Source organism: Pteropus medius, unplaced genomic scaffold (assembly GCF_902729225.1).
Source record: "Pteropus medius unplaced genomic scaffold, Ma_sr-lr_union100, whole genome shotgun sequence".
Taxonomy (NCBI): domain Eukaryota; kingdom Metazoa; phylum Chordata; class Mammalia; order Chiroptera; family Pteropodidae; genus Pteropus; species Pteropus medius.
Genome location: NW_024349800.1, coordinates 5,123,616 through 5,149,917, shown reverse-complemented (window position 1 = coordinate 5,149,917; position 26,302 = coordinate 5,123,616). Strand labels below are relative to the sequence as shown.

Genomic DNA, 26,302 nt, shown 5'->3' with positions numbered 1-26,302 from the left:
GGGCCAAGCTGGGTCAGAATGAGAAACAGCTTCAAGAAGGGGGAGCTGGGTGTCTGTGGGGGGGCTGCGTCCAGCTAACAAAACAATGGCTGCTTGAGTCAGCCACTGTGGCCGTGGTTCCCAGGCAGGCCCTGAGCAGAGCAGGCCCCGGCCTAGCTCCCAACATCCTGTCCTGGGGGAGGATGGCACTGCTGATCCTGCCTCAGATGCTTGACTTTGGGAAGCTGTAGAGTGGCTTGTCCTGAGGTTTTCTCCATCCTCTGGCATCCCTGAGCTTCCGCCCAGTGGCCTGCAGAGCTAATTGGAAACATTTGTTATAGGAGTTGCTGTTACTGTCCCCACTTTATAGATAAATAGATCGAAGCTCAAAGAGTATGGGGCACCCCATCTTGAATGAAGAGCCAGGAGGTTTGGCACATCAGGAGCCTCAGCTTCTGTCTGTAAAATGAGGACACAGCAAGAGTGTGGCTGTGAGGTAACTCTGTTCGGTGCCTGCACACATCAGATCTTCAATCCAGCCAGGCCTCTGCCCTCAGCCTGGGGCTGTCCCTCCAGCCTGCGTCCAGCTTGGCAGCGGGGCCTGGAGTGTTAGTTGTGGGTGGGCAGACATCTCGTGCTTGGGACAGCCTGACCAGCTGGTTCACACGGGCCTTCCAGATGATGCCTAGCTGGCCTGGATGACCTCAGTGCTCTGGATCTGGGTGACCCACCTCCTCCAGAGAGAGGGTTGGGGAAACCGAGGCAGGCCTCTCTGAAGTTCCAGAATGGTCTACCTGAGCTTGTGTGTCCATTGCCATCTGCCAGTTCATTCTACCTGATTCAGGCAGCCTGGGGCCAGGTAGGGAATTATTGTGCTGTATGTTCTGAGGAATCCTCTGTCCCTCTCTGTGCCTTGGTTTTTTCAAGGTGCTGCTTTTCTTCTCCAGCTCAGGGCCAGGCCTCCTGCCTGTTGTTTCTTGGCCCTGGAGGAATTTCTCATACCCCGGCCCCTCCAGGAAGCAAGCATCTCGATCACCCACAGGGAGGTGCTGGTATTTCCTCTCAGTAGCAGGCAGCTTCCTCCTTGTCATGGGGGATGTTGGCCAGAGGCCCACCAGAATCAAGTCCATCCTGACCCCTTCCAGGGCTGGCATACAGCAGGCCCATGGTTCTTTGCATGTCTCAGTTTACCCTCAGTGGAGGTGTCAGCTCCGCAGACCCAGATCCCAGTAGCTGTGGTATTCCAAGAGACTGCACAGGCTAAAGCGGGGGGCGGAGAGTGGGGGGAGTTTGGCTTTCACAGATGTGGCTTCAAATCCTGACCTGACCATGTGCCCTTGGGTGATTTGAGAACAGTTCCTCCTTTAACCTCAGAGCTTCTTAAGTGTGGGGAAGGAATTTCTCAATTGGACTTTGCAGAAAGCACCAATCCAGGCCTGGCTTTTAAAGCCTCCTGCAGACTGTGCCTATCAGATCCCTATTACATTGTACCCTGCCTAGTAGTAGTCCCTGCTTGCTACCTCTTTTCTGGTCCTGTCTCTGGAGCATCTCCTTGCCCCTCCTCGGCTGTCCAGGCTGTGGGAGCAGGATTTGGCCTGGACCAGGGGTTGAAGGAAGCCACAGAGGGGCAGGCCAGATAGAGCAGGGTCTTCAGGGCCCAAGAGCAAAATTTGGGTTTATGTAAAGGACACTGGGGATCCATTGAAGGCTATTGAGCTGTGGAAGGAATACGATCTTCTTTGTGCGTCTTTAAATAAACATTAAAATTTTTATTTTGGAATAATTTTAGATTTATAAGAAAGTTACAAGGATAGTTCCTGCATACCCTTTCCTCAGTTTTCCCCATTGCTTAAGTCTTCCATTACCATGGGACATTTGTCTAAACTAAGAAACCAACATAGGTACTTTATTCTCAACTCCAGACTTTACTCGATGAATGTCCTTTTACTTTTCCAGGATCTGCCTTTGCATTTAGTGCTTCACAGTTTTAAATCTCCCTTTGGCTGCCATGGAGGGTGAGTTGGAGGGGGCCCACCTGTCCCCCAGCCTGGGAGTGGTGAGCATCAGGCCTCTTGCTGTTGGCTACTTAATACTCAGAAGTGTGCTTTCCACTCCTGGCAGCGAAACCTCATTTGCCCAGGATCACAGTTCAATAACAATGAAAGACTTGAGGCAGGAAGGTGCACAAAGCCCCAATAGCCATCTTAATCTCTACCTGGGACAGAACCACTGGGTTTTGCAACCTGTCACGGTGCCCACCATCAATGCCTCATCCTCTTTGGAGTGCCACTTGAGGTGGGACTGAGGTTTGGTGGGGTCTGTGGGCAGGATGTGGGAGGCTTGAGAAGCTGGGCTCTTGAAGCTCTTGCTCCAACTGGCTTCCTGAGGAGAGAAAGTCAACACAATTACGGTTGGTAGAGAAATCAATATGTCAGGGTTTTAATGGGAGAGTGGGCAGAGCTGAGCTTTGGCCCCAGGAGGCAGCCAGCTGGAGGGGGCAGGGGGCATCCTGCTCTCAGAAAAGAGTTCAGACCAGAGGCATTTGCTCATTTCATTTTAGAGAGGGATAAACCGAAGTTCTTAGAGAAACCAAGACCAGCAGATAGGTGTTGTCTGGGCCTAAACACCTGCCTCTCCTGTGTTGCCACACACAGAGTAGGCATACAGTTAACCCATACTTTCCCTTAGTTTTCCAGCACCCAGCATGGCAGTGTTGCTGTCAATCTCTGCTTGGAAAGGGAGCAAGCGAACATAGTTGTTCACACTATAGTCAAAATTAGTTTTATTCCTTTGGTAAACACTCATCCCAGAGCGTAGCGTTTGCCCTGGAAAAGCTCTTGCATATGCTACCATAATACATGAAGGTGGTGACCAAGAGCTTGGTGCCCTCAGAGGAGGGGAGAGTTTTTGAGCCACGCCTTGAAGGCTGGCCAGAATCTTGCTGCCTGGCAAAGGGGGGGAATATCATGGGTTAAGACGAGGGGACTGAAAGGCCAGAGGACATATGAGTGGCTCAGAGGTGTGGGAAGGGCACTGACTACAGAGGAAACCTTACGAAGTTTCAGAAGTTTCAGGAGCCCAGGCGGGAAAGTGTGGCCACAATTGAGGAACTGCAGAGATTGGTGTGGTTGGAATTGAGGGTGGGGCAGAGGAAAGAAGTGAGACTTGAGGCCTGACCAGTTGGCAGGAGCCAGATCATAAGCCTTGAATGCCAGGCTTGATCCTGAGGACAGCTGGGAGCCAGAGAGAAGTTTAAGTCAGGGAGGAGCTACCTAGTTTTGTGCTTGGAAAGGTGGCCCTTGTGGGCTGCAGGGGGCTGCCGTGGTAGTCCAGCCCTTCCCCTGCTCCCAGGGGGATTTGTGTTTCTGAAACACCTATGCTGAGTGAGACTTGAAGACAAGCCGGTGCTAATGGAGGAACTTCAGGCAGTGTCATTCAGTCAGGGTTGTATTTTGGGCCTGTGGAGCTGAGTTCCCCAGGAGACTGAGTTCGGCTGAGGCCACTCTCTAGACAGGAGGCCTGCCTCGCTTCGTCCCCAAGCCGCTGTCCCTGTCCCCTGGGCCTGCAACCCCCTCCCCCAACAGGGGAGGCATTTCCCGCCAGCCCGGCTTCCATTTTTCAGCCAGTTCGAAGCCTTGTGATTTCCCCTGGCGGTTGGGGAGTCAGCTTCCCCCTCAGCACAGATCATTTGGAGCAGCCAATGGGTTACTTCTCCTTTAAAATAATTTTTTTTTTAAATTTTATTTTTAGGATAAGAAAAAAAAGTTGGAGGAAAGACGTTTTAGAAAATTCCTTTGGTGCGGAATTAATGGCTTGTGAACGTCAGGCCAGGCAGGCAAGAGCCGGGTTCCCAGCATGCTCTTCCCTCATCCTCTCTGCTTCCCTGGTTCACAAATCACCCAGAGCTGGGTGCCCATCTGGCTTTTCCCAGGACTCCCCCACCCTGGCTGGCTGGGGCCCCCAGGGCCCAGGGCTGAAAACCCCAAAGGTGTCATCGGGGCCTCCCAGGTCTCCCTTCCTTCCTTCCCACACTTCCCAGAGCTCAGGGAGGAAAGTCATGTCCCCCAGGCAAGGTTTACAATTTTAATTTTAAAACAACTTATGGTTTAATGACACAAATAATCCATATTCAATGAAGAAAAATTATATAACCCTTAGGAAAGGCATCCCTCATGGCAGGATTCAGGCCTGAGTGTAGACGGAGCCCACCTCACCTCCTCCCTGCAGCTGCAGGATGGGCCTGAGCCTGGGCCTGGGCAAGGCAGCTGGGGAGATGGTTCAGCATCCCCTTTCCTGGCCGCCCCCAACTCAGGTGTACACAGGATGAAGTCAGGCGGGGCAGATCTGAAACTGAAAGATATGAGGGCGCCAATTACAGCTGACCCTTCAACAACACAGAGTTGAACCACACAGGTACACTTGTATGCAGGTTTTTAAAAATAAATATACGATTTTTAAAAATAAATATATAGTCAGCCCTCCATAACCCTGGGTTTTGCATCCATAGTTTGAACCAATCTTGGATCGAAAACAGTATTTTCCATCTGTGGTTAGGAGTCCAAGGATGTGGAGGGCCATATGCCTTGTTCTATGCCATTTTATATATAATGGACTTGAGCATCTGCGGATTTTAGTATCTGCAGGGGATCCTGGAACCAAGCCCCTTTGGATACCGAGGGACTTAGTGAGGAGTCAGAAGTTAAACACAGATTTTCAATTGCATGGGGGTCAGGGCCCCTAACTCCTGTATTGTTTGAGGGTCAACTGTATATTACAGTCTGGGGAATGGCACTCCAGGCAGAGGGAACAGCAAAGGCAAAGTCCCTGAAGCAGGACCCCGTTTGGAATGTTTGAGAAACAAATTCGCCTGGTGTGGCTAGAGTGGGGGAGCGAGGGCCAGGAAGTTGTAGGATGGGCTTGATGGTCTCAGAGGCCTGATGGGAGGATTTAGGATTCATGATTTATTCTGAGTGTCACCATCAGAGAGTTCTAAACTGGGAAGACCTGCTTTGCATTTCAAAGGGCTTACTTGGCAGCTATGTTCAGGGGGAAATGTTGAGAGGGGGCTTAGAGAGCCTCCTAGGTGAAAGGCTGGCCACCCTAAGGTGGTCCCAGGCAGTGAGGTTCTCAAGCTTTCGAGGTTGGCACGATTTGTCCAAAATTCCACTTTATAATAATAATTGTAGTGACAAGCATATCTGAAATAGCAACAGTATCAGCTAACACTTCTGGAGCATTGACCATGGGCCACACCCTGTGCAAGCGCTTGACACTGAATTATCTCATCCCAGCCGCTCTGAGGGAGGTGCTGTGGATGTTCCCATTTTATAGTTGAGTAAACCTCATGAGTCTCAGAGAGATGGAGTGACTTGCACAGGACATCCCCAGCCATCCTGTGGAAGACCACCCACTCATGGCTTCTGGTGCAGGGCACCCCCAGCCGCACCCTATCTCTGGGCTCAGGGCTTGACCCCCAGGGATGTGCTGGGAAACAGCCCCTGCCCAGAAACCCATCCAAGTATGCTTATTCGCTCAGGGACAGAAGGACCTGGTATTTATTGTTTTCTTTTGAAAACTAACTGTGCTTTTGTGCAGAATCCACATGTGCACATAGTCAATGGCTTGGGCTTGCAAAAAAACACAGATAAGGAAAAAAATGTTCTCCAAAGCGGCACCCTAAAGCCAGTTCTAATGCTACATTCTGGTGACCTTCTGAGTCTCTGCTCAGAGCCTCCATTGCCTGTGTCCTGGCATCTGGGGGCCGAGTTATGAGCTCAAGTCTGCTACCAGATTCAGCCCTAGAGGCATGGCATTGCAGCTGGTGATGTCAAGCAGGCCGTCTCCTCTCTGAACCTCAGTCCCCCCCATCAATGACATGTAACCTCAGAGGGCTGCCAGGATTCAAGGAGTCGATGCCCAGGCCTGGTCCATTGTCCATTCCCAGTAAATGTGGCCTATTATGATGTTTACTATCATGGCTTTTTCTTTGTTTATGCACTTGTTTTACCAAAATGGCCCCACGACGTCCTGTGACTTTTCTAAGCCAGATGTGTTTCTGTCATAATGTGGTCACATTGTGGTCACACTGAGGGGTGGCAATGGCTCTCTTGGATGATGTACCATAATTTCCATGCTCAGTCTTGTCAGACTTGAGGTTGTGTCCCTTGTCCACTCTTCTAAACTATCCCTGTGTTTGCCTTCTTGTGAATTTGCCCAATTATCGTCTCAAACATGCTTCCTGGAGGTCTGTTTTGTATTTTTGTGCAAATTGCAGAAGGAACCTTGACCAACAATACCTAGAGAGAGGTGGGAAGGGTGGGAGCAAGTCCAGGGAATGCCCAGGGACTGTGCTCACCAGCCGCAGTTGTCCTGCTCCCATGGGGTAGAGCTGATTTGCCACCTGAGGTGGCACTAGGCTGGCGTGGAGGGTAGGCCTACGCATTTGGACACAACTGGCCTTGCTTTGCCCATCTCTCATGTGGGTAAATGATAGGATGTATGCTTGAGAAAAGCCTCAGTTTGCAGGGGGCCTCAACCTGAAGTCTGGTGAGCTGCTAGGAACTTGGGGGTGGTGGTGCTGGGGTCAGATCAGGGGTCCTGGGAGGATGGAACCCCATGGTTGCATGGTGGAGACATAGCCAAGGCAGGAGAGATGCCTCTTGGGTATCAGCAGATAAGTTGAGGCAGAGGATGGCTTCAGGTGATCTGGTGTAGTTTGCTCTGCCTGGCTGTGACCAGCCTGGAGGGGCTGCTCCAACAGTATGAGAGTGTGTAGGCCTCACCCTATCCTGACTTCCCTAGCCCCCCGCATACCTGACCTTGTCCCCTCACTAGCCCTTTTTACCCCCACCGAAACTCCTCTTGTATGGTTTCTCCATACCTGAAATGTCATCTTGGGACAACTCTGTGACTAAAGCCAAGGTCAGTCTGGGGTTAGGGACGTGACCCTGTTTATGTTTGGGTCTCAACCCAAAGCTGGGCCTTTAAAGCAGGAGCAAAACTTTAAAGCTCTGATTCTGAGGCCTTACATACATACAGTGCAGCCAGGGAGCTGAAGAAGGTTCCAGAGCAGAGGTCTGATGTGCTTTTTCTCTTCCAGCTGCAGCCGGAGCAGTTGGACTGTGGGGCTGCCCACCTACAGCACCCACTATCAATCCTGCAGCCCCTGAAGGCCACGCCTGTGTTCCGAGCCCCGGGCCTCTCCTCTGTGGCCGTAGCCAGTGTCAGCAACTACACGGTGGTCTTCCTGGGCACAGTTAGTGGGCGGCTGCTCAAGGTAGGGCTATGGTGGGAGCCTGAAGGGTGGATGTGGGGTGAGAAGCCAGTTGGAGGGGAGGGAGGGGCTCCAACCCAGGCCAGGTCCGATATTAGCCTTTATTGTCTCCTCTTTGCCTGGCACTTTACAATTTACAAAGCATTTTCACATCTGTTTCTGCCCCTCTCGCTCGTAACAATAAGTGCCCCGGAGGAGGAGGGAACCGGTTGCTGAGGGCTGGCCCTTCTCTCAGGGTCTCTGGGACTGGGGCTTTGAGGCACACGGATCTGAGTTCAAGTCTTGGCTCAGCCACTTGCAGGCTATTTGATCTTGGGCAACACACTTTCTCTTTCCGGGCCTCAGTTTCGCCATCTGTGAAGGGCTGTGTGCCCTGCCTCTTGAGACAGTTGTGGGGCTTTGATGGGGAAGGCCGCAGCCTGGCAAATAGGGGCTTTCATCTTATCTCCTCCTCCTCCCCCTCCCCACTTGCCACCCTCTGAACACCCCCCTACACCAAGGTGACTGGTTTCCAGAGGTAATAATACCTGCCTGAGATTCCTGTATCTGGGAAAGATGAGAGGAATCTGGTTCCCATTATGGGGCAGGACAGGCTTGGTGGGGCCTGTGTTGGGCCTCTAGGTGAGGACCTGGATCTCCCCCTACACACCCCATCCATTTCTCACTCCCTGCCTGTTGGGAAAGTCAGCTTCATGGCACGATTCCAGCGTGCACCAGGCCCTGGCCTAACTGACTCAGATTCTATAATCCAATTCCCTCAGCTGCCCAGGCAATGCCTCGGGTGGGGTGGGGGTCAGAGCCCAGCTCACCCGGCTGAGGACCCTTGCTGGCCCACAAATAGCAATGGGGGAAATGCCAGGCATGGGAGCAGGGAGGAGGGCAGGGGAGTGTCTTCCTCAGCCTTTGAAGCCCCTGTTGAGAGTCCTTAGACAATGGGGCTCATGTTTTGGGGTTAGATACTTGGATTCAGATCCTGGCTCTGCCTCTCACAGCTATAGTAACTCGGGGGCAATTGCTTCTCACCCTGAATAAGCCTCAGTTTCCTTATCTGTCATGGGGAAAATGGTCCAGGACTGTGGTCAGAGTCTACTGTGACGATGCCTGTGCACATGGAAAGCAAGGAGTCTCCCCACCCCCTGCCTATGAAGCTGTACTTATGAGGCACCCACTGTCTACCCAGTCTTGAAGGGCACATCATAGGCATCTCATTTAATTCTCACACCCCTGCAAGGGAGTCAGAGCTGTGATCCCCATTTCACAGATGGGGACACAGGCTCTGAGAGAGAAAATGACGCCAAGTCGCACAGTAAGAACGTGGCTAAATTCAGGTCCAGCTGGCCCAGAGCTCACACTGTCTCTTCTCAATCCAGTCTTCACTTGTCACCCCGTGCTGTGCAGACTCTTATCTTCTGCCAACTCTTCCCCTGCACAATGCCCAGTTCAGGCCCTGGAGCACAGTGGGTGCTCAGTAAACATTTGAAAGAGTAGAAATGAATTGAGTGGTAGATGCATGGGAGTGGAGCTGCAGGTAGCATACCGAACCTAGGATCAAACTTGCCAAACTGCCTGGGACAGAATCTGCCAAAAGGTCACCTGAGGTCTCAGGGGTTGGGACAGAGCCTATGGGAGCCTGAGAAGAGAGTAATTTCAATTTGGTGTGTGGAGGCCACGTGGGCAGCTTTTCTGGAGGTGACATTGGGAGGACAGAGCTTGGCCTTATTTGCACATGGGTCGAAAGGGGACGGGGAGAGATGTTCCAGAAGGAAGCACAACAGGAGCAAAGGCCCAGAGATGGAATTTGTGAGTTGGGAGTGGGTGGAGATGAGGCTGGCAGAGTAAGTTGGGGGTCAGATCATCAGGACCTTGGATGCCAACTCAAGTTTATTACATAAGCAGGAGGGAGCCACTAAATGGTTTGGAGCCCCCAGAGGAAGGCCGAGCAGTAGGAGGTCCCAGGGAGTCATTGACTGCTGGTCCCAGCTCAGGGCCTGGTGGGGCCTTGGCAAGATGGCATGTTGGGAATGTGGGAGGCCAGTCAAAAAAGAGCAGTTTGATGGGACTCTGAAGGGCATTGTTGGTTCTCAGGAGGACAGGAAGAGGGACCCTTAGAGCCAGAGGAACTTTTAGGCCCCAGCAAGTCCTCGTTCTCCTGCCTGGATGTTGGACCCCAAACCCCAGCCCTAGCCTTGGACTCTGGACTCAGACAAGCTGAGGCTTGTATCGTGACCCTGAAGCATCTTCACTTTATGACTCTTGCCAAATCTCTCAGCCTCTCTGGGCCTCAGTTTCCTCATCTGTGAAATGGGTACGAGAGGGAAGGTATGAGAGTGTGACCCCATCAGCACTTTGTGTGCATTTTTTTATTTAGTGCTCCCCACAGTCTTGTGGAGCAGGGACCATCATTAGTCCCATTAGTTTAGGGAACAGGCCCAGAGAGGGGACGTGCTTTGGACAGTTTGTCCATTTGTAGAGCTTATAAATGTCAAAGCCAGAATTCAAACCCAAGTTCTTGCATGATGCCAAACACCCTCCCAGAGAATGTTTGTAAGCTATAAAGCCCCTGTGTGTTCACAGGGTGGGATGTGCTGGCGAGGAGCAGGGAGGGAATTCCTGATGGGGGCACGGCAGAGGCAAAAGTGTAGAGGCCGGACCCACTCCCCCAACAGGTCTGTGATTTCCTACCAGTCCTGGAAGGGCCCAAGAGTGGATAGGGAGGCTGCACCCCAAGTCTGTATCAGGGCCCACCTATTGCTGGGGAGCAGCTCCCCGGTGTTTGGCCTCCCCCTGCCATGGGCAGCCTCCTGGTGCACCATTACCCTGACAGCCACCACCCCCACAGATCAACCTGAATGAGAGCATGCAGGTGGTCAGCAGGCGGGTAGTGACGGTGGCCTACGGGGAGCCTGTGCACCACGTCATGCAGTTTGACCCAGCAGATCCTGGTTACCTTTATCTGATGACGTCCCACCAGGTAAGGCCAACGCCCCAGCCTGACAAGGTCCCAGGATGAGCTGAGCTCTCTTGCTTGCCAGGCCTTTGCACACGCTGCTCCTCCAAGAGCACCCTCTTTCCTCACCTCCTTTGCCTGCTTGCCCTTCACCTCCCAGTGCAGCCATCACCTCTGCAGGGAAGCCTCGTTCCTGTGTTTCCCCGTCATAGTGTCCAGCCACAGTTTCCCCAGCCTCTCATGGCCCTCGCTTACCAGGCTGACTTCTTGGGGGAGGGGCCAGCAGCCCCACTGAGCTGGGCCCCTGACTCTGCCTCTAGATGGCCAGGGTGAAAGTCGCTGCGTGTGCCGTGCACGCCACCTGCGGGGACTGCGTGGGCGCAGCCGACGCCTACTGTGGCTGGTGCGCCCTGGAGACACGGTGAGGCCCAGGGCGGGGACAGGGCCCGGGAGGCCGTGGCAGGGGAGGAGCCTACCTGGGTCCTGACGTGTGTCCTGCCGCCACAGGTGCACCCTGCAGCAGGACTGCGCCAACTCTAGCCAGCAGCATTTCTGGACCAGTGCCAGCGAGGGCCCCGGCCGCTGTCCCACAATGACCGTCCTGCCCGCTGAGATTGATGTGCGCCAGGAGTACCCAGTGAGTTGGGAAGCCAGAAGCCAACTCAGGGGTGGGGAACCGCCCTTCATCTGGCACCCAAGCCCTGAAACATCAGGACTCCTCTTTGTAGTGCCCCAGGGACCTCGAGACAAACAGTGATGTAGTGAGAGTGACTGAGCTTTTCTAAGCACTTACCAAGTGCTAGAACATGCTGTGTGTGTGATGTTCACCTCCGTTAGACCTCACAGAACTCTATGAAGTGGATGCTCTTAACATCTCCACTTTACAGCTGAGGAAACTGAGGCACAGAGAGGTAAACTGACTTGCTTAGGTCATACAGCTAGGAAGTAGCAGAACTGGGATCTGAACTCAAGTGGGCAGGCTCCAGAGTCCCAAGAAGGCAGGGACAAGTCACAGGATGGGAGGTGAGAGGGCTCCCACACCTCACCTTCTTTCCTTTTCCTGGCCCCAGAGTACCAGGCTGCTATTTCTCGTTTTCAGAAACAGATGAATCTGTAGCATGGGAGCAAGTGGCTTCCCCGTAGCCTGTGCCCATGAGGGCCTGGGGCTGCCGCAGCCTACTCCCCACCCATAGGAGGCAGCATCGGGACAGGCATGGTTCTAGGCCCTGACAAGCAGCTGCAGCTGAGGAACAGACAGGCCCACCAGCACTGCCCCCAATGATTTCTCTGAGGCTGGGTATCCTCATCTGTTGTGGAAAGATGATGGTTCTGATGGGCCAGATGAGGCCTTGGGCTCCTCTGCACCACCTCCCCATTATTCCATATCACAGAGTCTTTCACACACCTTATTTTGACAAGCGGACAGAGCATGCATAGGTTTATCCGTTCATTCATTCATTCATTCATTCGTTAGTATGTTATTGAGCACAGTTATGTGCCAAGAGCAGTTCTAGCCTCTGGGAGCAGTGAACAAAGCAGACAAATGATGGCTGCACTGGGAGGTGAAGGGCAAGCAGGCCTTTGAGGGGCTGACATGCTTCTAGGATGAGAGAGAATAAGCAAGATAAGATTTCAAGGTGGTGATAAGTATTATGGGAAAAAAAAGCAGAACAGAGAAAGGGGTGGAGATTGAGTGGGAGTGTTGACATTTTAGACCAGGTCAGGTGACATTTGAGCAAAGCTATGAAAAAGGTGAGTCAAGTTGAGTATCTGAGCAAAGGGAACTGCCAGTGTAGAGGCCCTGAGGTGAGAAGATTGGTGGATTTGAGAGAGTATTAGGGGATGGGGTCAGAGAGGTCAGGGGCCAGATCATGCAGGGCCTCCGTGGCTACTGTAAGATCAGCTTCCTTTTGCAGATGGGGAGACTGAGGCCCAGAGGGTTACATGTAGGCTGCAGCCTGGATTCGTAGCAACCGGCCACCTGTTCTCCTAGGGTTGCTAGGCTGGGGGTGGGGCTGTGAGGGGAGGACCAGCCCCCCAACTGCAGGTCCGTTGCCTCCAGGGCATGATCCTCCAGATCTCAGGCAGCCTGCCCAGCCTCAGTGGCATGGAGATGACCTGCGACTATGGGAACAACATCCGCACTGTGGCCCGGGTCCCGGGCCCCGCCTTCGGCCACCAGATTGCCTACTGCAACCTCCTGCCCAAGCATCAGTTCCCACCCTTCCCACCCCACCAAGGTAAGCTCTCCATTCATTGGGCTGGGGGGCAGCTGTCTGGGGGCCCTCAGATGCCCATCCCTGAAGGGATGTAATGGTGGAGCCCAAGCGTGGGGGTCCTGATATCATAGTCTCTGAAGTCAGTGGAGATCCCCCGCCCCCTTGTCCTTCTCTCCCTGGCTTCCCTGATCCATTCCAGACCATGTGACTGTGGAGATGTTTGTGAGGGTCAACGGGCGGAACATCGTCGGGGCCAATTTCACCATCTACGACTGCAGCCGCATTGGACAAGTGTACCCCCACACAGCGTGAGTGGGTTGGGGGACTTGCTTCCGGGTGGCAGGAGGAGGTCTTTGCTGTTGGGGAGGCCTTTGGAAGAAAATTATAGTGTCCTAGAGGCAGACAGGACCCTCAGTTGTTTATTCACCAACTCATTTATTCAGGTAACAAACTCTTATCACCCAAGTGCCTAGCCTCTGTGAGCACCTAGTCTGGTAGGAGCAGAGAGAAGTGCTTTGATTACACTTAATTCAGTCTCCTAAAGGTCCCACTTGCCTGTTTCTTCCTTGCATACCTCTTAGAGTGGGGATCTCACTACCCTACAAAGTGCCCAACTCCGCCTGTCAGCTCTGATAGTGAGAAAGACCTTCCCTTGTGCGGGGATCTGCTTCCTAGGTCACAGTTACTGGGGGCAGGGGTGAAGTGAGAGGTAGGGAGCTGGGTCTCTGAGGGGCTCCCTATCTTCCAGCTGTACCAGCTGCCTGTCGACACAATGGCCCTGTTTTTGGTGCACCCAGCAGCATGCCTGCGTCTCCAACCAGTCTCAGTGTGCGGCCTCACCAAATCCCATGGTAAGCCAGGTCTGGGGGCTGCCCTCTGCCTCCGCTGTTTCTTCACTTTTTTTTTTTTCATTTAATACATTGAGAACATTTCCATGTCAGTAAATTTTCTTCTTTGGCACCAGATTTCACAGCAGTGCTGGGCTCGTCACATGGCAGCACGTGTAACCAATCCCCTGTTGTTGGACATGTTACTTCCCATTTCTTTTTTGCATTCTGATATAGCCGGGGCACTGTGCATGTCCTTGACTATTCCCTGGAAACCAGTTTTTAGAAATGGAATTTTGGGGTGAAAGGTGGCCAGACTTTTTTACACTTTTAGCTTAGCCGTCCTCCAGAAAGCCCGAGCCAGTTTGTACTCCCACTTGTAGTAGGAGGGCCCCTTTCTGCACATCATGCCAATACTGGCTAGGTTTTAATTTTATCTTCAGTATTTCAGCAACCCTAGGAAGTCAAGGAGTACCAGACTTGGGCCTTGAATCCAAGCCCTTCTGTCTTGGAGCCTATGTTCTTCCTGCTTCCCCAAATCAGGTGTGAGCTGAGAGGCTCCTGTCTCGGTCTCCCCGTTAGCACTGGGGACCCTGGAGCAGGGAATACCAGGCTCTCTGGGTGGAGAGGGCTTGCTAGCCCCAAGAACCACACGCTCCCAGGTCCTTTTGCTCATGCTAGTCCCTTGGACTCCACAGAGTGATTCTGTACTGGCCCTCCCTGGCGCTATGGGATGGCTGGATTTAATCTGTTACACCAGGGTGGGGTGTGGTGGGAGAGTGAGGAACATGAGGAAAAATACAAACGGAAATGCCTCATACCTTGCCCCTGGTTATGTTCACTGGCAGGGTGGCCTCTTGCCTTTGCTCAAAGAGCCTCAAAGGCCATCTCAGCCTTGTATCAGGGATGACCAAACGGAATTCCTGAGACTTTGGCTGGCATGGAAATGCCTGGCCAGCAGGATGGCTGGACCAGGGATGGATGCCAGGGTCTTGAGACCTCAGCTCATCCCCTGTCAGACCTGGCTGCTGGGCCCTTTGTCTAGATTCAGGGGCCAGGGGCCAGGTGAGGTACTGAGTTCCTGCCTGCAGCTCATCTCTCTAGGAAAGGGATGTCCCCATCCATTTTCCAGATGGCACAACTGAGGTGGTCAGTATGACCCTGGCACCCTGGCTCCCTGGCTCCCAGCAGAAGGAGGTCACTGGGGCCCCACCTTGGACATGCATCCCAGGAAGCAGCCCCAGCCTCTTGGCACTGGGCTCAGAGAACTCGTCAGGAATCCTTGAAGGCTTGTCTGCCCATGGCAGGTGCCATGTCATGGTCTGCACCTGGAATCCTCTGGTCTCAGCCCCTCTTGCCTGAGCCTCAGAAATGCTTCGAGGAAGGGGAGTCCAGCTAGAGCAATGCTTAACTCAAAGCAGTGAGGCAATAATGTGGGTCTCTAGCACTGGGATTGAGGTGCAGTGGAGGCTGTGTGGCCAAACTGTAAGCGAGGCCCTGAAGTCCTGTTCTGCCCTGGACACTGAGATTTCCAGTCGGCTGACCAGGGCTCCTGTTCTTGTTTGGAGTCCACACCTCCATCCAACCCCTAGCTCAAGGCTGTGTACACAGTAGGGACTCAGTGAATGTCAGCAGAAAGCATTTGTGCTGGCAACATGCCTCCTGCACTTGAACCTAGAGGTGAGGCAGGGTGAGGGGGACCCAGCCTCAACATGATACGTTCAGCATTTATTGAGCACCTGTTGTATGCCTCGGTTTGTACTAGGCACTGGCTAAGAACCTGGTTAGACTTAGTTCTGCCCTCTCCATCATGAGCCAAGACTTGAGGTATGAGTTGTGGCTGTATGATCCTGGGCAAGCTACCAAACTTCTCTGTGCCTGTTTCTCCATCTGTAAAATGGTGCCTATTTCAAAGGCTGTGGTAGGGATCTAGAATTAGACTTGTAAGGTACCAGCTTCATATTTGGCACCTAGTAGGTGCTCATTAAAAGTCTAGATGGCACAGGGAGGACTTCTCTGGGGAGGGAATCTTCATGCCAGGTTCTGACGTGCATGGGAGCTTACCAGCTTGGAGGTGTTTCTTTGGCTGTATCCCCATAACCCACTCTTCCCCAGGTATGTGGCTCTGTGGGTCAGGAGATGGGGTGGGAGCACAGAGAGGGCCTGTCTTAGAGATTATGGTAATCCAGCAGGAGAAGAGACATCCTCCTCCCCAGGCCTTCGGGAGGTTCTGAACCGATGCTTAATTTGCCATTTAATTGAGTGCCAGTTAGCTATAGAAGCACCGTGCCCACCCATTGTTGGCGGACCCCTCAGGAGCTGGGAGGAAGTGATGGTCTTGGGCTAAGCCAGGGCATTGTCCTGGGGAAGGCAGGAGCTAGGGCTTGAGTCTCATGTCACTTCCCCATTTCCTTGTGAGCCCAAGAGGAAGGAAATGGGGGCATAGAGGATGCTGGGAGCAAGGTTCCAGCTCTTCCAAGGAGAGAGAGAGAGAGCGAGGAAGGTGGCCACATCCTCCACTTTAAGTTTTCCGAGGGCCGGTGTGGCCTCCCCAGCAGTGGCTTCTCCAAGGAGGTGTGACCTTGGGCCTTAGAATCAGGGAGGGTTTGGCAGATGGGAGGGTGGGCTTTCCTGGTGGGGAACCTGAGTGGACACCTCAATGAGGGTCGGCTTCATTAGAAGCCAGTGGGGAGAGTGGTTTGGTAGGGATGTGGGGGCAGTTTAAGAGGCCTGTGGGGGTACGGAAAGGTAAGGAGGGAACAGGTTAGGTGAGTTCAGAGCCCCAGAGCCTGTTAGTGCCCCATTGGATTGGGACACCAGTTCTTGACCCTTGAACTTGGTAGAGAACCTGGGAGAGTCTGTGAGCTCCAACGTGGGGACAGGTGAGGCCCTCTGAACCAGCACATGCTGGGCTCACATCCAGGTTTATTGTGGCTTCCGGCATTGCTGCCCCAGCATCTGTCCTGTCTCCTGAGCCTGCAAGCCATGCCCCGTGCCTCACTCCAGCAAAGGGAGAAGCTACTTGGCCTCTTTCTGATGGCTTGGCTTGGGATGGGACAGGAGACCTCTATCCTTTGGTTGCAAGTAGAGAAACCCTAGTTCAAACTGGCCTCAGCCCCAACAGAATTAACTGGCTCATGTGAGTGAAAAGTCTGAGGATTAGCATCGCCTTCAGGCACAGCTGGATCCAGGGGTTCCAACAATGTGGTCAGGGACCTCCCCACCTCTCTGGGTAGGCCCCATGCTCAAGCAGCCTCCCTCCTGTCAGCAAGATGGGCCCAGCCACTTCAGGCTGGCTCCTGATCCCCTGGCAGCCCTAGCAAATAAGAGCTTCTCATTGGTTCTGTAGAAGTCTCATAGTTGAGTCTCATTGGTGGAAATGGGGTCACATACACTCCCTGAACCAATTGCTGAGGCCAGAGTAGCCTGGGACACCCACCCATCCCTGGAGCTAGGGAAGAAGGTCAGTCTTCCCAAACCATAGGCCTGGGGGTGGGGGAGGGTTCCCAAAGGCCAGACCAGACTTGGAGGCTGATGGTCGGGGCTGGAGGCTGCTAGCAGACATGCTGGCTGCCCCCGTGGAGGCTTAGCCAACCTTATGGGGAGGCACCGGAGGAGGGCAAAGCTGTGCCAGCACCTCAGCCTTCACTCTGTAGAATGGGTATCAACATCCAAGTGGCTATGGGTTATAAGGGTCAAGGGGAGTCAGGGGGCCCTCAAAGATGGTCCCACATCATTCCTTCTGGGGGGCCTCTTGTGGAGCTCTCCCTACCTTGACCCTCATCCCCAGCCTGTCCTGTCAGCCACTTGCCCACGGGTGGGGAGGATCTGGGGGACAGAGCCCCTGGGTCTCCAGCCAGCTGTAAAGCAAAACTGGCAGCAGCCGTGAAACCTGACTGAAAATGTGGGTTCCATTCTCTGAAATTCTATGGGTTTTATTCATAAGATAGAGCAGGACAGCAGCTCAGAGAGGAACAGTGACATAGGGACCTAAAAACCATCTCCTACCTCCCAGCCTTGTAGTGTGATCAGCTCAGAAGGCCTCACCTGGGCCTGGCTGTGCCAGTAGACCCTCCTGCCTATGAGGTCACTGTGAGGATCAAATAAGATGGAGTGTGGGAGGCGCTGGCACATTGCCTCAGTGCTAGTGGCTCTTACGATTTTGTTACTAGTGTTTTCTCACAACGCCGCCTGACTGGCACCTCCCCAGGGAGGCAGGATTGTACAGGCAGACTGCGGTGGCCATGAAGCCTGTCTCTCTTGTAATGCCCCAGTCACCCCCACTTCCTTGTGTTTTGACTGCAGAGCCCTCAGGACTGCCCTCAGATCTTGCCCTTATCCCTGGCACCCATGCCCACAGCTGGCTCCCAGACCATCCCAGTGCATCTGGCTAATGCTGCCTTCTTCCAGGTAAGTAAAGGCCAGGCCCAGGTGGGAGCAGAGCAGAGGTCTGGGAGAGTACAGTCCCAGATGGGGTCCCCTGCTCTGGGCCCGCCACCCATGCTTTGGTTTATTTGCTCTGAGTTTCCAGGTTCTGTTTGAGAAAGCCCCGCTCTGGTTGCATGAGACTAGCAGAAGAAAGGGAGGTGGGTGGTGAGGGCCAGGCCAAGGGGACAGCAGGCCACCAGCAGCCTAAGAGAAACCCTGGTCAGGATCCATTGGGTATTAATATGCTTTGGCCAGGACCCCCAGACTCCCCTACCCCTGAAGCTCCCTTGGCAGAGCTGGGCCCCAGCTTGTGGTGGATATTGCCCATGTTGTACCCCACCCTGCCCTGACCCCAGACTGAACTGCGACCCTGGACATGTCTCCCCAGTTGTGGCTGCCAGGTTATCCCTGGAGAATGGCCAGAGAACCTCTTTGCTGCTCCATGCCCCATTGTCTAGATGGGGGAAATGAGACCCAGAAAGATGATGTCAGTGCCTCTGGGTCACACATCAGGCTAGACTTGCACCCTAGCCCTGGACTCCCAATTGAGTGCTCTTCCCTGCAACCAGCCTTTCCTTCCCCCACTGCCCATCTGTGTTAGGGGAGGGGATGCCCCCCTTTCTGGGTCCCTCTTGGAGGAGCATCCTGGGTGGGAAGTGTTGATGAGTCCTGGAAGCATGCCAGCCACCCCCTTCCTCAGTTCTTGGGGACTTGCCATCTGTCGCTTCCACAAGGAAGCTGAGGCCTGTTGTCACACGTGGGGGCCACGTGCTGGGCATCTGGGATGTGTTGGGCAGCCACATGGTTGGACTGGAGCTCTGTGAGGGGCAGGTGAGGTTCTGCCTTGACCCTCAAGCTCCACCCTGCAATGGTTGGGGCCTAGCCTCCTGGAGCCTCCAGGACTCTGGGCGTGAGTGGAGGGAGGACAATGCTGCTCCCATAGGCTGCAGAAACCTGGCACGGGGAGGCCCAAGCCCTGGTTTGGGTCCTGGCTGCTGCTTTCCAGCTGTGTAATTGGGGAACATATGCCTACCCTCCCTGAGCCTTAGTGATCTTGGCCCTCCTGTTCCCAGGCCTGCTTCCAGAACACTGCTGCTCTGCAGCAGCCCTGTTTGCTGAGCCTCTACCCTGGGGACTCCCAGGACAGGCTGGATTTGCCATCCTCAAGGTGGCTGAGGCCTGAGCTCAGGGACTCAGAGTATAAGCCCACCTCCCAACTCAGCATGGCAGAGGATAAATGAGCTTTCAGCCCCGTCAGCAGCCACTTTCCTGTGTTAGCTACAGGATAAAGAGGAAGAGAGGACAGGGTAGGGGGGGAGGTTGCTGACCTGCTTTCTCCTTAGGGTGTCACATCTACCAGTGACAGGGACATAAACAGGAAGTCCTGCCACGTGGCTGACCTAATACTCACGAAACCCAAATCTGTTCACTCAACAAATATTTACTGACGCTACACCCCAGAAGCCCCATACTGGGCTGAGAACAAGACGAAACTGGGGAATTGGGCCCCGTTTATACACTCAGCAAACATTTATTAAGTAACCTCATGCGTACTGATAACAGCCAGTATATATTAGGTGCCCACAGTATGCAACCCACTAAAGAGACATGATTTCCATTTTTCTCAGCAAGCCTGCAGAGTAGGGAAGACTGTTTTCATTGCAAAGTTTAGAAAACCAAGGCTCAGAGAGGAGGGTTCATGTGTGCAGGGTGGCATGGCTAGGAAGTAGCAGTGATTTGAACCTGAGCCTGCGTGAAGTAGAGCCTGAGTTCTTTCACTTGCCATCTGCTGCCCTTAGAGGTGTCAGAGGGCCAAGACACAGCCCTAACCTTCCCCAGTGGGTCGGGGGACAGGTAGACACAGAGCCTGAGCAGTGGGATAAAGGTAGTCTTTGACATACAGGGTAGGGGGTAAGCTTTAGGAGCTTAACAGAGCCCTCAGCACATACCCAAGTATTTATTGCTGAACGAATGGATGAATGATCAGATGAGGGGTACCTCCCTGATCTGAGGGGTATCTGGGAAGGCTTGGAATGTGGGACATTTGAGCTGGATTTTGAAGGCTATGCGCAGTTTTAGTAGGTGGTAAGAGTCAAGATTTTCAGGTGAAAGAACACACTTGGTCAAAGGCCTGAGGGCAGGATAGTCTGTGCTTTGTCCAAGAATGTTCTGGTCTGGCTGGGGCGTGGTCTTTGTGGGCAGAGGTGGCAGGTGTTAAGGTTCAAATAGCAGGTGGAATCTCACTGGGATGAACCTTGAATGTCGGTCATGCTAAGAGTTACTCCTTTATGAGCAGAGTAAAAGGCCCTAGTTTAGGCCATTAGGGGATGTTGGAGGGGCCTTTAGTGGCATGGAGAGCACAAAGCCAAAGTTCTTGGTGTTTACGTACTCTTTACCTCCCCCAAGCATTGGACATGGAAGCAAGAAAGGACATTCTGGAGGAGGGTACAGCCCAGGCAGAGGCCTGGTAGTAGGACCAAGCTCACTCTTCAGGGCAGCAGTCCACGATGTCCTAATGGAGTCAGAGGGCTGACCCGACTCTCCCCACCCCACCCGCTTCTTTTCCACAGAGTGCAGCTCTTGAATGTAGTTTTGGGCAGGAGGAGATCTTTGAGGCTGTGTGGGTGAATGAATCAACTGTACACTGCAACCAAGTGGTGGTGAGTGGTGTGGCTCCAGTGGGGGGCAGGGGAAGGCTTGCACAATTCCAGATGCTGCACCGCCTTCTTCCCATCTTACTCCCTTCCTCCTTTTGGGCCCCCCATTCCCACTAGCCCTGCTCTCATCTCCATGACATCCCCTCCCCCAGCAGAGACCTGGACACCATCCACACCCTTCATGCTGTTTCCCACCCTTTTGCAGCTGCACACGACCCAGAAGAGCCAGGTGTTTCCACTCAGCCTCCAGCTAAAGGGGCGGCCAGCCCGATTCCTGGATAGCCCTGACCCCATGACAGGTCAGAGCCCTCATCTACCCCACATGGGCACAGGGGACTCAGCCACAATGGGTGCACTCAGTCTTGGGGGTCTGATTCCAGTGCTCACCGCATAGTCACAGGTGTCCCACCTCACCATTCCTTAACACAGACTCTCAGATCCCAGCCCTGCCATTCGGTACCCGGTCACTTGGTACTTGTCCCCATGTGAAATGAGGGCACAGGCCCTTTTGCAGAGGACTTGGTAAGGGTTTGCTGAGATGATGCACACAAAGCCTTACAAGGGCGTCTGGCACAGTCAGCACCCCCAAATGGTGGTTGATGTCCTCACTCTTATATGTTTAAATCAATCCTCCAAAGGCCTGTCTGTTCATGGGGAGTCTCAGACATCCCTAGTAGACACAGGGCTCCCCACATCCTTGCCACGAAGGCCCTAGAAACAGCCTGCACACGGGGGCTGTGGAAAACCCTTCCTGCATGCCTCCTGGGATCACTCCAAGGGTCTATGGCCCATAATGCTCAGTGGTTTCCCAGCATCCCAAAGCTCCACTGTGGGATAGAGACCCACTCAGGCCTGGGTGTGGATACCAGCTCTGCCGCTCACAGGCTGTGTGCCTTGGGTATGTCACTCTACCTCTTTTGAGTCTCATCTCCTGTCTATCAAATGGGGCTAATAAATAGCTCCCCTCTGATAGAATCATGGTGAGGATGAAATGATATTGAGGCTCTGGCTGCACTGTGCTTAGCACAGGCCCCGGGGCATTTAGAGGAAGTACTAAAAACCTCACAGGGTCCTGACCCTCAGAACCAGGCCCTGCCTCTGGGTGGGACACCACAGTGAGAAGCCGAGTGTGGAGGGGAGAGCAGTAATGGGGGGCTGACCCGTGCTTCCTCCCTGTCTTTCTCAGTGGAGGTCTATAACTGCGCCATGGGCAGCCTTGACTGTTCCCAGTGCCTGGGCCGAGAGGACCTAGGCCACCTGTGTGTGTGGAGTGATGGCTGCCGCTTTCGGGGTCCCCTGCAGCCCCTGCCTGGCACCTGCCCCGCCCCTGAGATCCGGGCGGTAAGCACATCCCCCCTTGGAAGCCTGTTGCACCCACACGCCTGCATGTGCACTTGCACAGTGCCCCACATGGGCTCATGGACCCATAGCACATGTGCTTGCACACAGCCGGACACGCTCATGCAGTATTACCTATTGAATACCTGTTTGGTACCCAGCCCCTGCTCACCGCTAGAGACAGCAGTGAACAAAAGAAAGTGCCTGCCCTCATGGAGCTATTGTTTTAGTTGGGGAGGGACAATAATGAGTAAGGAAATAATTTATATATAGAAGGTGGTAAATACTGTGGAGAAAAATAGCAGGATAGGGGTGTTGGGAATCATGTGGAGGAGATGCTGGCTGAGTGTGTCTAGTTTTATAGTGAGGGCAGGGGAACCTCACTGAGATGGTGATAATTGAGGCTGCCAGTTATTCCTACGCCTTTGTTTTAATTAAGAAAAATGTCTCAGAGAAAGATTCTGATTGGCTTAGCCTGGATCAGGGGCCTTCCCAGGCCCAGTCAGCTCTGGCTGGGATGCAGGATTGTGTGGTCAGATGTGACCACTGAGAGTGGACCTTGGTGTCCTCAGGAGACCTCCTGCCCCACTAAGTAGCATGAACTTTGTCCACACAGTCTGTGTCCCCAGACCCCAGTGGGCTCAGTCACACACACGCACATCCTCACCGGCAACCCCAGTGACCTGCTGAGGGACTGGTAATCACAGCGTTCTCAGAGCCTCCCCTAAGTGGCGGGTCCACACAGCTCTGCCACCCCTGGGTGCCTGCAAGAGTGGCGGGGAAGCCTGCCAGCACACCAGCCCTGGAACCTCTCTCTGGTCACCTGGCAGATTGAGCCTCTGAGTGGCCCCTTGGACGGCGGGACACTACTGACCATCCGTGGCAGGAACCTGGGCCGGAGGCTCAGTGACGTGGTCTATGGCGTGTGGATTGGCAGTGTGGCTTGTGAGCCACTGGCTGACAGATACACGGTGTCAGAGGAGTAAGTAGTGAGCAGTCCCTGGGGCTGTTTGAGTGACCTGTAGACCCCACCCTACCTGACAGTGCCAATGACATCTCTGCCCTCCCTTCTGCCCTTGGCTGTCCTACCTTTCCCAGCAAGGCACCCTTCTGTTGCCCAGAAGTAGCTCACGCCCAGGTCTCCTGGACTTGGCTCAAGTTTTTCCACCGCATGTGGTGCCAGTTTTTTGCTCGTGACACCACTCCTTAGCCCTTCAAGTGCCCACTCCTCTGGGAAGCCCCCGTATTTCCCTAGACCAGCCTAACTTCCCTGAAGACTTGCTCTGATGAAAAGATGTGCATTTGAGAAAGTATGGGGGCTGCTGGTGAGGTGCAAAGACCTGGGCCTGTAGCTGTGGGGCATGGTCCAGAGAGCCTCTAGCAAACATTCAGGAGCAGGGAATTAATGAATTGGATTTCCTTTTGGGAGCCCATAAGGCAGGCTTACAGATAAGGCTACCAGCCCAGCAAATGTTCTCATGGTCAGAAAACTTCCAAGTGTCCTAAATGGCCATCTTGTCCAAGGGCTTGTCTTATAATTGCAGAATTGTGGGAAAGTTGTAGGGTAAGGGTGGTCCCTGGGAAGAACCGGGGTGACACTTGGGGAACTCAGTGGCTGTTTCCAGCTGATAGGGAAATGAGCGGGTAATGCCCTCAGGCATGTGCCAGCCAAATGCCAGCCTTGGCTGTGAGTGGGAGGGGTGGGTGGCTGAATGCAAAGATGGGTTGCTCACGCACCCTGGGGTACAGTGAGGGGCATTGTTCAAGGGAGAAACTGGGAGGTGCCTGGATCTGCTGGCTGCTCTCCTGACCAAAGCTGCCTCCCACAGGATTGTGTGTGCCACAGGGCCAGCCGCTGGGGCATTCTCGGACGTGGTGACGGTGAATGCCTCCAAGGAGGGCAAGTCACGGGAGCGCTTCTCCTATGTGGTAAGGGGGACCGTAGCCTGCTATCCGACCCTCCCCATCACACCCGGGGGCTGACCTGAAGCCTGACCACCTGCCTTTCACCCCACAGATGCCCCTGGTCTACTCCCTGGAGCCTGCCATGGGCCCCAAGGCAGGGGGCACCAGGATCACCATCCATGGGAGCGACCTCCATGTGGGCTCTGAGCTCCAGGTCCTGCTGAATGACACGGAGCCCTGCACAGAGCTTGTGTAAGCCCCTTGGCCCCGGCCACCCCGTCCAGCCCACAAAAACCATGGGGTTAGGGAGCTGGAGAGGTAGGGTGATATCCTGGTACCAAGCATCACCCCTTGGCTAGGGCCCCTCCCTTCTCTGAGCTTCAGTTTCCTCATCTGGTAAGAATAGTACCAGTGAGTTGTAGGAAGTACTCTGTGCCCAGCATATAGTAGGTGCTCCATAAGTGGTAGCTACAGAAGGTGGTGATGATCTTACACACTCTTGAGATCCTCAGCTCTTGGTGAATTAGCTGTCTTTAGTACATACTTTGTACCAGGCCCTGTGATGAACACTGCTGGGGACAGCAAGATGAGCCCAACACAGCCTCAGCCCTCAGGGGAAGGCAGACACTTACACAGGAAGTAGGAATATCTTGTGGGGTTGGGATTGGAAGAAAAGTCCAGGCTTTCAGGACCGTGGGGGCAGGGCCCTCACCAGGGGCAGGAATCGGGAGGGGAGCTCTGGGAAGGCTTAGTGGAAGAAGTAGGACTGGAAAATTGGGAAGTACAGGCAGGGTCAGAGAGGAGAAGGGATGGTATTCCAGGTGGGGAGGGCAGCGTGAGCGAAGTAGGGCGAAGTGGGAATATGGACATATTTGTATGCAAGGGGGCAGAAGACCAGGTCGGGGCCAACTTTAAAGCCCTTAAACCCAGGCCAAGTGCGCAGGCCTGTGCCCCTAGGTGGTGGGGCAGGAGGGGTCAGGTAAGGGCAAGTAGTGGGAGGCAGGGGCCCTGCTGACGGTGCCCGCTGCCCTCCCACAGGCGCACAGACACCAGCATCGCCTGCACTGTGCCTGGGGGCACGCTGCCAGCCCCTGTGCCCGTGTGTGTGCGCTTTGAGCGCCGGGGATGCGTGCGCAGCAACCTCACCTTCTGGTACATGTGGAACCCGGTCATCACGGCCATCAGTCCCCGCCGCAGCCCTGTCAGGTAAAACCCAGACCCTGGCCCCCCGGGCGGGCCTCACTCTCTGGGCTGCAGGTGGACTGATGGGGCGTGCTTTCCCTACAGCGGCGGCAGGACCATCACAGTGGCTGGCGAGCGTTTCCACATGGTGCAGAATGTGTCCATGGCTGTGCACCACATTGGCCGGCAGCCCACGGTGAGGGGACGGGACTGAGGTGGGCGGGAGAGGTAGGGGTGACCAGTATCCCTGACTGACCATGCCTCACTCTGCCGAATCTCTCCTATCTCTGTCTCTCCTAATCTCCTTGCCTCTGTCTCTGTTTCCCCATCTTTTCTTGTTTCTTTGTCTCTCTTCCTGCCTCTACCTCTTCCTCTTTGTCTATCTCCTTAATCTTCATCTCTCCCCATTTCTCCATGTCCATCTGCCTGTCCCCCATTTCCAACCTTGGCCTGTGGCCCTCTCCCACCAGCTCTGCAAGGTTCTCAACTCCACCCTTATCACTTGCCCATCTCCCGGGGCCCTGAGCAATGCATCGGCACCAGTGGACTTCTTCATTAATGGGCGGGCCTATGCCGACGAGTTGGCAGTGGCCGAGGAACTGCTGGACCCCGAGGAGGCACAGCGGGGCAGCAGGTTCCGCCTGGACTACCTCCCCGACCCACAGTTCTCCACGGCCAAGAGAGAGAAGTGGATCAAGCACCACCCTGGGGAGCCCCTCACCCTAGTCATCCATGTAAGTGCCAGTGGGTGCCAGGTAGGGGGAGTAAGTGGGCCAGGCTTAGCTATGCATCTCAACACTCACCCTGCTCCTCTCCCACAGAAGGAGCAGGACAGCCTGGGGCTCGAGAGCCACGAGTACCGAGTCAAGATAGGCCAAGTGGCCTGCGACATCCAGATTGTCTCAGAGAGAGTCATCCACTGCTCGGTCAATGAGTCTCTGGGTACAGCTGAGGGGCAGCTACCCATCACGGTGAGTAGACAGAGCACTGGAGGCATAAGTGGACCTGGCCCCTCGACCCTTCTGCCTGAGCACCTGCCCCTTGCTCCAGTACATTGGAGCTGAGCATTTTCATGCTCAGTAGCTTAGGCAAGCAGAGCAAAGCAGAGCTTTTACATCCCCACTTGATAGATGAGGAGACTGAGGGCCAAGAACTTAGTGACCCATTCAAGGTCAGTGATCAGCCCCAGGTAGGCCTGATGGGGCTGGACTCTGAGAGGCCATAAGCAGTTGCCCCTGTTCCACCAGGTACTCCGCCCAGGGCCTGGGCTTCTGGTCACCACACAGAGTCACGGAGGGGAGGGAAGCAGGAGTGGAGGGAAAGCCCAGAAAGTGGGAACTTTTCTGCACTGTACCTGCTTACATGCTTCTGGGAATGGGGAGCTCATTTCCTCACAGGCAGCACTTGCCACCCCAGGACAGCTCTGACTGGGAAAGCTCCCTTTGATCTGCACCCCAGTTCTACTTCTGCCCTTCGAGACCTGCTCCCCTGGTCCTACGACGACCCTACAGATACTTGGCGACAGAAGCCAGGCTCTATGAACTGCC

The 26,302-nt window shown here is 54.3% G+C and overlaps 1 protein-coding gene across 1 annotated transcript in view; it reads left to right on the top strand.

Annotated features, from left to right (window-relative positions):
* The window catches only part of PLXND1 (plexin D1), a 50,163-nt gene that overhangs the window by 9,922 nt on the left and 13,939 nt on the right, over positions 1-26,302 (top strand). The window contains exons 2-19 of the mRNA XM_039886805.1: positions 7,079-7,255; positions 10,092-10,223; positions 10,520-10,620; positions 10,707-10,836; positions 12,262-12,439; positions 12,618-12,726; positions 13,167-13,269; positions 17,551-17,655; positions 20,244-20,333; positions 20,536-20,629; positions 21,517-21,671; positions 22,499-22,650; positions 23,498-23,597; positions 23,686-23,825; positions 24,612-24,779; positions 24,861-24,951; positions 25,226-25,489; positions 25,577-25,726. Of these exons, the coding sequence (XP_039742739.1) occupies positions 7,079-7,255; positions 10,092-10,223; positions 10,520-10,620; positions 10,707-10,836; positions 12,262-12,439; positions 12,618-12,726; positions 13,167-13,269; positions 17,551-17,655; positions 20,244-20,333; positions 20,536-20,629; positions 21,517-21,671; positions 22,499-22,650; positions 23,498-23,597; positions 23,686-23,825; positions 24,612-24,779; positions 24,861-24,951; positions 25,226-25,489; positions 25,577-25,726 (2,439 nt within the window). The remainder of the gene's footprint in view (positions 1-7,078; positions 7,256-10,091; positions 10,224-10,519; positions 10,621-10,706; positions 10,837-12,261; positions 12,440-12,617; positions 12,727-13,166; positions 13,270-17,550; positions 17,656-20,243; positions 20,334-20,535; positions 20,630-21,516; positions 21,672-22,498; positions 22,651-23,497; positions 23,598-23,685; positions 23,826-24,611; positions 24,780-24,860; positions 24,952-25,225; positions 25,490-25,576; positions 25,727-26,302) is intronic.